Source organism: Saccopteryx bilineata, chromosome 10 (genome assembly GCF_036850765.1).
Source record: "Saccopteryx bilineata isolate mSacBil1 chromosome 10, mSacBil1_pri_phased_curated, whole genome shotgun sequence".
In the NCBI taxonomy this organism is placed as follows: Eukaryota; Metazoa; Chordata; class Mammalia; order Chiroptera; family Emballonuridae; genus Saccopteryx; species Saccopteryx bilineata.
Window position 1 is genome coordinate 45,326,727 of NC_089499.1, and position 9,596 is coordinate 45,336,322.

General features: G+C 42.5%; 1 protein-coding gene across 1 annotated transcript in view; it reads left to right on the forward strand.

Moving 5' to 3' along the window:
* The window catches only part of GRK7 (G protein-coupled receptor kinase 7), a 33,497-nt gene extending 32,161 nt beyond the window's left edge, over nucleotides 1–1,336 (forward strand). Inside the window, exon 4 of the mRNA XM_066244914.1 lies at nucleotides 43–1,336. Within this exon, the coding sequence (XP_066101011.1) occupies nucleotides 43–379 (337 nt within the window). The 3' untranslated portion in view covers nucleotides 380–1,336. The remainder of the gene's footprint in view (nucleotides 1–42) is intronic.
* The last annotated feature ends 8,260 nt before the right edge of the window (nucleotides 1,337–9,596 follow it).

Sequence of the window (9,596 nt, forward strand, 5' to 3'; positions counted from 1 at the left end):
TTTGTTACTGTGTGTCTGGCTGACCAGCTCTTTTCTTCACAGAGAAAAGTCTGATGATCCCAGGAAACACCCTTTCTTCAAAACCATCAACTTTGCTCGCCTGGAAGCAGGCCTAATTGAACCCCCATATGTACCAGACCCTTCGGTGGTTTATGCCAAAGACATCGATGACATTGGAGATTTCTCTGAGGTTCGGGGAGTCGAATTTGATGATAAAGATAAGAAGTTCTTCCAAAGATTTGCAACAGGTGCTGTCCCTATAGCTTGGCAAGAAGAAATTATTGAAACAGGACTGTTTGAAGAATTGAATGACCCTAACAGGCCTGCAGGTTGTGGGGAGGGTAATTCATCCAAGTCTGGTGTGTGTTTGTTATTATAAATTGTTCTCTCTTCCAGACAGGCAGCAGGAGTCTCAGCTGACCTAATCCTCAAATGGTCCTGTTAACCTAAAAATAAAAAAGGCCTTTCAAAGTGAGAGGCAACAAGCATTTATCGAGATGCATAAGAATAGCTATCTGGAACACACCGATTCAGGCAGAAGCCCAAATAGTGTTTCAATTAGCAGACAAAGGCAATGGGTATTTATGAAAAAAAAGAAAAGGAAGCAATTACACCAACAGAAGGAAGGCATTTCTATTGGTGCAGGTAACATAACATAGCGATGTTAATTCTAAATGGGTTTTTTTAATATTCACTACAGTAGTCATAGTAACTGCTTTCTTGTTGTCTTTGCAAATAGTTTTTTGGGATATAAAGTTGCCCTAGGCTCATTCCAAAGGTTATTTTGCCCTGTTTTAACATTCCAAAGATTAGAGGTATAAAAATGTAGGTCCTCTGGCGTGGCAGCTCTGGCTCCATTTTAAAGTGGCTCCATTTATATTATTGTTTACATTCCTAACACAAAAATGCCACTTCCCTTCTCTCTCTCTCTCTCTCTTTCTCTTTTCTTCCTTTTTCTTTCCTTCCCTCTTCCCTCCTTCCCTTTCTTTCTTTTTTCATAAAGATGAGTAAAGTCTCAATTTTCACTGAGGGCTGGGAAAAGGAACACTCAGGTTTATTTTGATAAACTAAGAGCATGAGCTTTCTACCGTCACATCCCTGAAAATTACACAAGTCCCAGGAACAGAAAAAGGAACTTTGTGCTGTGCGCAGAAAATGAGCATTTGCAATTCTTAGTAAATAATCATTTTAGTTTTTCTTTGTTTATATCCTTTCTTTCCTTCATCGTTCAGTGTTTCTTCTGCTTCTGTACTTACAAAAAGGATTTTGATGCTGGAAATAAACAATTCTAATATTCTGCCCTGTTGGGCAGATAAAATGTATTATGCTCACTTTGTTAAAGATGACGCTGCCGGCCCTGGCCGGTTGGCTCAGTGGTAGAGCGTCGGCCTGGCGTGCAGAAGTCCCGGGTTCGATTCCCGGCCAGGGCACACAGGAGAAGCGCCCATCTGCTTCTCCACCCCTCCCCCTCTCCTTCCTTTCTGTTTCTCTCTTCCCCTCCTGCAGCGAGGCTCCATTGGAGCAAAGATGGCCCAGGCGCTGGGGATGGCTCATTGGCCTCTGCCCCAGGCGCTAGAGTGGCTCTGGTTGCGACAGAGCGACCCCCCAGAGGGGCAGAGCACTGCCCCCTGGTGGGCAGAGCATCGCCCCCTGGTGGGCGTGCCGGGTGGATCCCAGTCGGGCATATGCGGGAGTCTGTCTGACTGTCTCTCCCGTTTCCAGCTTCAGAGGAATACAAAAACAAAAACAAAAACAAAAGATGACGCTTCCCACGTGGAGGCTGTTGCCCAGGTGATATTAATGTGTGTTGGGGGTGGGCTGTGGGCAGGCAGAATCCTTGTAGCCTGGGGCTTGGTTTTGGGATTAAGCCTTTCACACCCTTTTTGATGTGGGGCAGTACAATCCCATCATGCCCCAGATAAGTGACTTTGTATTAGAGACTTCCCTATTTTGTATATTGGATTAAAAGTTTTGAATCTACACTATAAAATGGGGGCAGAATGGGAGCTTGCTCTCTTGGTTCCTGGGATTAGCGTTAGAGAGCAGAGCAGAGAAAGGCCACGTGGAGGAGGCCAGGAGAAGCAGCCAAAATGGCGGAGTGTTGAGTGAGAAGTCAGTGCAGAGTTTGTGCAGGGAGAAGGAAGGAGATGGGGAACAGAGGTAAATAAGTCTGGTGAGCTAGAAACCTTTGATTCTAGGAAACTCGGATAAGTCAGTAGCTTTGTGAGCACTGAATGTGAGTGGGTTTTGGAGCCCAGTGTGTGTTTTTACTTGCCCGCCAGGTGCAAGCTAGGATTAAAGATGAAGGCCCACCAGTTTTTGGCTCCATTGTTTCTTTACCAACTGTCCGAATCCAATGCGAACCTGCACAGGCCGGGCTGCTGTGATAGTAGCCCTGGATACTGGCCATACATGCCCATAAAAAGGAGTGGATTGTAATACTTTGGCAACATTTCAGATTACAAAATAATGTTTAATTTACTGAAAGTCTCTTTTTCATAGTTTTGAAATATTTTACCATTTTAATGTGAAACATTTAAAATCTAAATATGCGTGAAGTCTTAATTATTCTGTAAAATGAATCCTTTAAGTAATATGCTACAAATTGCTTACACATATAATTCCATAGGCTATTTGTTCCCAATTTTGCTGAACTTTGGAATCACCCAGGGATCTTTTAAAATACTAACGTCTGGCTCCCAACCCCAGATTTTAATTTACCTGGAGTACTGCCTGTGCCTCTAGCTTTTCAAAACCTCTCCAGGGGATTCTAATGTGGAGGGAAGCTTAGGGACCATAGCCATGTAGGTGCAAATGTTATTACACATGGGTCTTTGTTTTGGTTGCTCAAAACCTCATTCATACATCTTGACAACAACTTTTTTTTTTAATTTTAATTTTTTTTTTTTAACAGAGACAGAGAGTGAGTCAGAGAGAGGGACAGACAGACAGGAATGGAGAGAGATGAGAAGCATCAATCATTAGTTTTTCATTGCACGTTGCAACACCTTAGTTGTTCATTGATTGCTTTCTCATATGTGCCTTGACTGCGGGCCTTCAGCAGACCAGTAACCCCTTGTTGGACCCAGCGACCTTGGGTCCAAGCTGGTAGACATTTTGCTCTAACTAGATGAGCCCGCGCTCAAGCCGGCGACCTCAGGGTCTCGAACCTGGGTCCTCCGCATCCCAGTCTGATGCTCCATCCACTGCACCACCACCTGGTCAGGAGACAACTTTTCAAATACCCCAAAACATGTAACTTTGGCAATTGCAGTATAAATGAAACTGAAGATTAATCTGTATTTATCTTGTAGATTTTCAAAATAATTTTTAAAAAGATTTTATATATCGATTGTACAGAGAGAAGAGTGAGGGTGTGGAGGGAGAAGTATCAACTCATAGTTGCTTCACTCCAGTTGTTCACTGCTTGCTTCTCGTATGTGCCTTAACCGGTCAAGTCCAGGGTTTCGAACCAGCAACTTTCAGCATTCCAGGTCAACGCTCTATCCACTGCGCCACCATAGGCCAGGCTCTCTTGTAGATTTTCTTGTCTTTGCACACTTTAGTTTCTCATACATATCTGGGGAAGTAAGTAGATCTTTTGACTATTTCAAAACATGAAGAAGAAATATTGGCTTGGAAACCAATTTGAACAAATAGTGGCCCTCATTTTGAGTGGCCGCCCAACCAGCACTTCACTAAAGAATTAGCATGTCTCAAAAGCACAGCCAAAGTGAGAGTTCTATGAATGCAAAAAATAGTTTGGATACAAATATAAATCTGGGCTGATTTTTTTTTAAAGTTATATGTATGCATAAGAAAATCATACTTGTCCCAAAGATGAGAAGCCTGGCTGAAGTCATTTTAAAAGTTCCGTCCCTTGAGACCAGAGGAAAAGAGAACAGAGGGAAGGGGGATGATAGGATGGGATAAAGCTGAAGGGAAGGGGGGAGGGCGCTATGGGGGGGCAAGGAAGATGTTGAGGGGAATACGGGGGAGGGGGGATGCATTCAGGGTAACACTAGAATCTATGTAAACACAATAAATTAAAATCAATTAAAAAAATAATACATTTCCAAAAAATAACTGCTAATAACCCTGAGAGCAACTTTATAAACAATAATTTTTAAAAAAACTTTAGTAAGCATATAGTACTAAAAATTAAGCTGGATGTACTTCCTTCTTTTTTTGAACTTTTAACATGTAGTTTATATGCTTATTTATTTTTTAATATTTTTAAATTACAGATGATGTACAATTTTATATCAAATTTAGGTGTACAATCCCAGTGATTAGACATTTGTATAACTCATGAAGTGATCATCCCAATAAATCTAAAACCCATCTGAACCATACATAGCTATTAAAATATCATTGATTATAAATAAATAAACAAATAAAAATAAAAAGTTCTGTCCCTTGAGTACAGGACCCAAGATTGCAAAGACACTGGCCAAAACAATTGTGGTTCACTGGAATCCAGCAAACAGTAATCCTCAACAGCATTGGCCATATCTGGAATGAAAAGGAAGAACCCTCTTGGAATGGAGCCCTGGGTTAGTGCTCACACCGCTCCCTGCCCTGTTGATCCTCCATCCTCAATGAGCCCCATACTCCAGTTCCCACCCTGAGATACTGCAGGGTCCTGAGTCACCAAAGCATGACACAGGAATGACCAGCAGATTCTTTTTCCTAAAACAAGAAAGTAGATTAAATTTTGGAAAAATTTGATAACATTTCTAACAAGCCTATTTTAACAACAACAAAAAATTAACAATAAACAGAAATCCAACTAACCAGAGCATTCCACAAGTAGAGGTCTCATGAGTTAACTTTATAAATATTAGACACTGAAAAGTAATGTCTTGTTCAGCTATGAACATGAAGAGCAGGGGCAATAGGAGAGAAGGAGATAAGCTGATGCCTGCAACTCCTCCACCCTGCCTTCTGGTGCTCCTCCTTTGTGCAACAGGGAGTCAACAGACCTCGACTAAGTGCCTGTTGTATACTGGGGAACAGGGTGCAGGAGCTGTTGTGTTCATCCTGCAGCCTTGACTGCAGACACACACACACACACACACACACACACACACACACACACACACGCGCGCGCGGTAGCCCCAGGCCCTCTGCATCCCCCCACCACCACCACCAAGCCTCCAGCCCTGGCTGCCTCCTCAAGGCCGCCTCCTCAAGCCCGCACCTAGAAGACTAATCTCTCCTTTTAAGTACTATTATTTTTGTTGCTTTGTAACTTCTTAGGCATTTTGTAAGATATAAACAAAATCAACAAAATGTGCTTTCTTCCCTGGGGTCGTCTGGATGCACCTCAGCTCCTATGAGAATGCCCGGCTCTAAGTTCTGGGACAGCTTCTTTTTTTTTTTGGTATTTTTCTGAAGTTGGAAATGGGGAGGCAGTCAGACAGACTCCCACATGTGCCCAACCGGGATCCACCCGGCATGCCCACCAGGGGGCGATGCTCTGCCCATCTGGGGCGTAGCTCTGTTGCAACCAGAGCTATTCTAGCGCCTAAGGCAAAGGCCATAAAGCCATCCTCAGTGCCAGGGCCAACTTTGCTCCAAAGGAGCCTTGGCTGCGGGAGGGGAAGAGAGAGACAGAGAGGAAGGAGAGGGGGAGGGGTGGAGAAGCAGATGGGCGCTTCTCCTGTGTGCCCTGACCGGGAATCGAACCCAGGATTCCTGCACGCCAGGTCGATGCTCTACCACTGAGCCAACCAGCCAGGGCTGGGACAGCTCCTTTGTAAGGCCCCTTAGGGGCTTCAGAGCGGAGCACAGTTTCTTGCCTGAAGCTTGGAGCAGAGAGTCCCAAAAACCAGGCGTTCCCATACCGCCTCATCGTTTTTGTCATAACCAAGGGCCTCTTATTCCCTTACTTCTCTTATATATATATGTATGCCCATCCCAGGCCTCATCCTCATCTTATGCCAGGTGGGTGTCCCACCTAAGCCAAGTCAGAGAGCAGGACCTGCTCATTGGGACCAGGGCGAGCACAGTGAGGGACAGATCTGATTCGAGAGAGTGAATGCTCGAGGTGGAGAGAAATAAGCAAATGCAAAAGGGTCTGTTCAGGTTGGGGGTGGAAGTCAAATAAAGACTTAAAATCCAACCAGTGTCTCATCAAAGGAAGGATTTTTTTTTTTAAGGAAGGATTTTTAAAAAGGGGTGATGATGCTTGCTTGTCTTTTAAAAAATCAAAATGATCTTATGTTTTTATAGAAACATTTCATAAACATGATGAATCACCAGGAGAAACAAAGACATCTAAGAGTGAAATATTTAGACAAAGAAGAGCCAGGGAGAAGCCTTTTTTTTTTTTTTTTTTTTTTTTTAGTTTTTTTATTATTATTATTACTGATTGATTTTAGAGAGACAGAGAGAGGAAGGGGGTGTGGGAAAACATTCATTTGTTGTTCCACTTAGTTGTGCATTCATTCATTGCTTTCTGTATGTGCACTGATCAGAAATCAAACCCGCAACCTTGTCGTTTCGGGACAATGATCTAACTGACTGAGTTAACTGGTCAGAGCTGGGAGAAGTCATTTTTACTCTTCCAGTTTGTCAGGGATTAATTGAAATGTTTATTTATTAAAGCAGAGATGAACTTGATCAGTTGCTTACAAGGACTCCTACAAAGCAGGAGGTAGATATGCTGTTTTCGTAGGAAACAGTATGAATCATTGATTTTAAGATGGTAAACCACAAAGAGTTAAAAAATATTCTTAATTGTTTCTTTTGAATGTCAAATTTAAGATGTTTCTCATTTTGATGACAAGGCATGAATGTGAAAATAATTAAATAACTTAAACTTTGCTTCATAGAAATTGCATGTTTTAAAATCATGAGTTTACCAGATCAGTTTCTAAAGATTATATTGTATGTATCATTAAAGTAGTTTAATAATAAGACTTATGAAAATTGTTTGGATATTAAAACTAAAATACATATTCCTTGTTTCTTAAATCGTTGTTCTCAGCAGTTATAAGCCATAAGAAGAACAACAATGCTACAAAGGAAAATAAATAGAAGAAAATTTACTGGAATACTTACCATATTGGCCTTTTGATAATAAAAATAATTTTTAAATGTACTGAATTTTTTGGGGTCATCTAAGATAAATTATAGCAGTTGTTTAGCTTTAGTTATTCTTTCAGTAAATACTGCTGCCTGTCATGTGTCAACCTTATTTTGGTTTCGGGACATATGCTGGGCTCTGTCCCCTTAGATTTTTAGATTGGAAAGTGCTTTTCTTCTTCTTCTGTCTCAGTAAAACTTAGTGTCTCTCTGGGTACAGATGAATTTGGTTCTTTTCATTTTCTCTCAAATTTTCTGCACTGAACACATCTTTCTTTTAAAAAAGCAGGGGAAAGTATATTAATTAAAGCAAAGCAAGACCATGAAATTGAACCTGGGTGCGTGGGGCATGCCTAGGCTGACTCTGGCAATAACCTGCCTCCAAGGAGTCCCCTCTTGGTCGAAGGGCCACAGCTTGGGTGCCAGAGTGAGGCCAGGACTGCTGCTATGAGCCAGTAGTCTCCTCGTGCAGAGCCAGCAGTTGGTGCCCAAGACTGCGCTACCTTGGTGGTTCCACAATCCAGAGCATGAACTGTTGGTGAGGAAGTTCTTACCAAACCCCAGAGAAATGAAAGAAAGAACAATGCAGCAGGTGTTTCGTGTGCTAGTCACTTCAAAATAGTTTTCAGGAAGTAGTTTAAGTGTTATCTTTTATAAAGCCATTGATATTTGACGGAAGTGAAAATTGGAGATCCTATAACCATCCCTCAGATTTTTTTTTATTTTTTATTTTACTGACCTGCTTGGCCGGGAGTGGCGCAGTGGATAGAACGTCGACCTGGGACACTGAGGTCCCAGGTTCAAAACTCCGAGGTTGCCAGCTTGAGCACAGGCTCATTAACATGATCCTAAGGTCACTGGCTTGAGAAAGGGGTCACTGGCTCAGCTTGAGGCCCCTCCTCCCTGTTAAGGCACATATGAGAAGCAGTCAATGAACAACTAAAGTGCCACAACTATGAGTTGAGGCTTCTTATCTCTCTCCCTTCTTGATTCTCTCTCAAAAAAATAAATAAGTAAAAATGAAAAAGAAATTTGAGATCTCAAAATCTAGGAATCTTTGACTTGAATGAGCTTAAATAGCATTCAACTGTAGGAAAACGTTTGTGCTTCAGTAGAAAATGAAGCGTTATCTAGAGGAGGATTTGTAAACTTTTTTGGAAAAGAACAGATAAATATTTTAGACTCTGCACATGGCAACTACTTAATTCTGCCTTTGTAGTGGGAAAGTAGTTGTAGATAGTGTGTAAGGACTGAATATGGCTGTGTGCCAATAAAGCTGTATTTACAAAACCAGGAGGGGGCTGGATTTGGCCCACAAGCAATAGTTTACTGTTCTCAGTCATAACCCTGCCTCTTCCATCTGCACTGCCAGCCGTCACATACATTCCTGTATGCCCACAGCTCCTGAATGCAGTAGGAGAAGCTTTCAGGGAAGGAGGGGCAGAAGCAAAAAGGCGGGAACCAGAGGAACCGAGGACAACTTCAGAAGTTCACCTGCTAGTAATGCAGGGTGCGTTGAGGCCATCAGTGCAAACTTGCATTCCAGAGGCACACCAGAGGCGAGCACTGTTTTATTTTATTTTTTATTCATTGATTGATTTTTAGAGAGAGAGAGAGGAAGGGGAAGAGAGAGAGAAACATCGATTTGTTGTTCACTTATCTATGCATTCATTGGTTGATTCTTGTATGTGCCCTGACCAGGGATCGTACCCACAACCTTGGCAAATGGGGAGAACACTCTGACTGAGCTGGCCAGGGCAACGAGCACCTTTTCAAAGGTCCCTGGTCAAACAACTCTCCTCCAAGGTTTGCCATGGTTCAAATGTAACATGTCCACTTAAATTTAAATCGCAGAACACAACAAAATTTTTTCTAGTATAAGTATGTTCCAAAAGTTGCATAGGAATTTTTTTTTGTATTTTTCTGAAGTGAGAAGTGGGGAGACAGAGAGACAGACACCCACATGCACCTGACCAGGATCCACCCAGCATGCCCACTAGGGGGCGATGCTCTGCCCACCCAGGCCGTTGCTCCTTTGCAACTGGAGCCATTCTAGTGCCTGAGGTGGAAGCTATGGAGCCATCCTCAGCACCTACGCCAACTTTGCTCCAATGAAGCCTTGGCTGCGGGAGGGGAAGAGCTGACGATCTACCACTGAGGCAACTGGCCAGGGCCCAAATAAATTTAATTTTAAAAAACCATTTGTTGTCTATAAGTAGAGATAATCAATTTAAGAATAGTCTGTGATCAGGATTTTTTTTAATGCAGGAAAACTCCTAGCATAGCGCCTACAGAATATGTAGTCAGAGCCACACCTTAAACTTACATAAATAAATACCCAAGTTGAGTTCATCCGATCTGCCCTCCTACACAATTTTGACGGATTTCTCCCGGCAGGTCCATGCTTGTACTCTCCCTCTGCCTGAGAACTGGCCAGGCAGAGTGGCCAGCGTCACCACTACTGCTGCCAGTAGTAATAACACAATAAAAGCTTCCAGAGCATC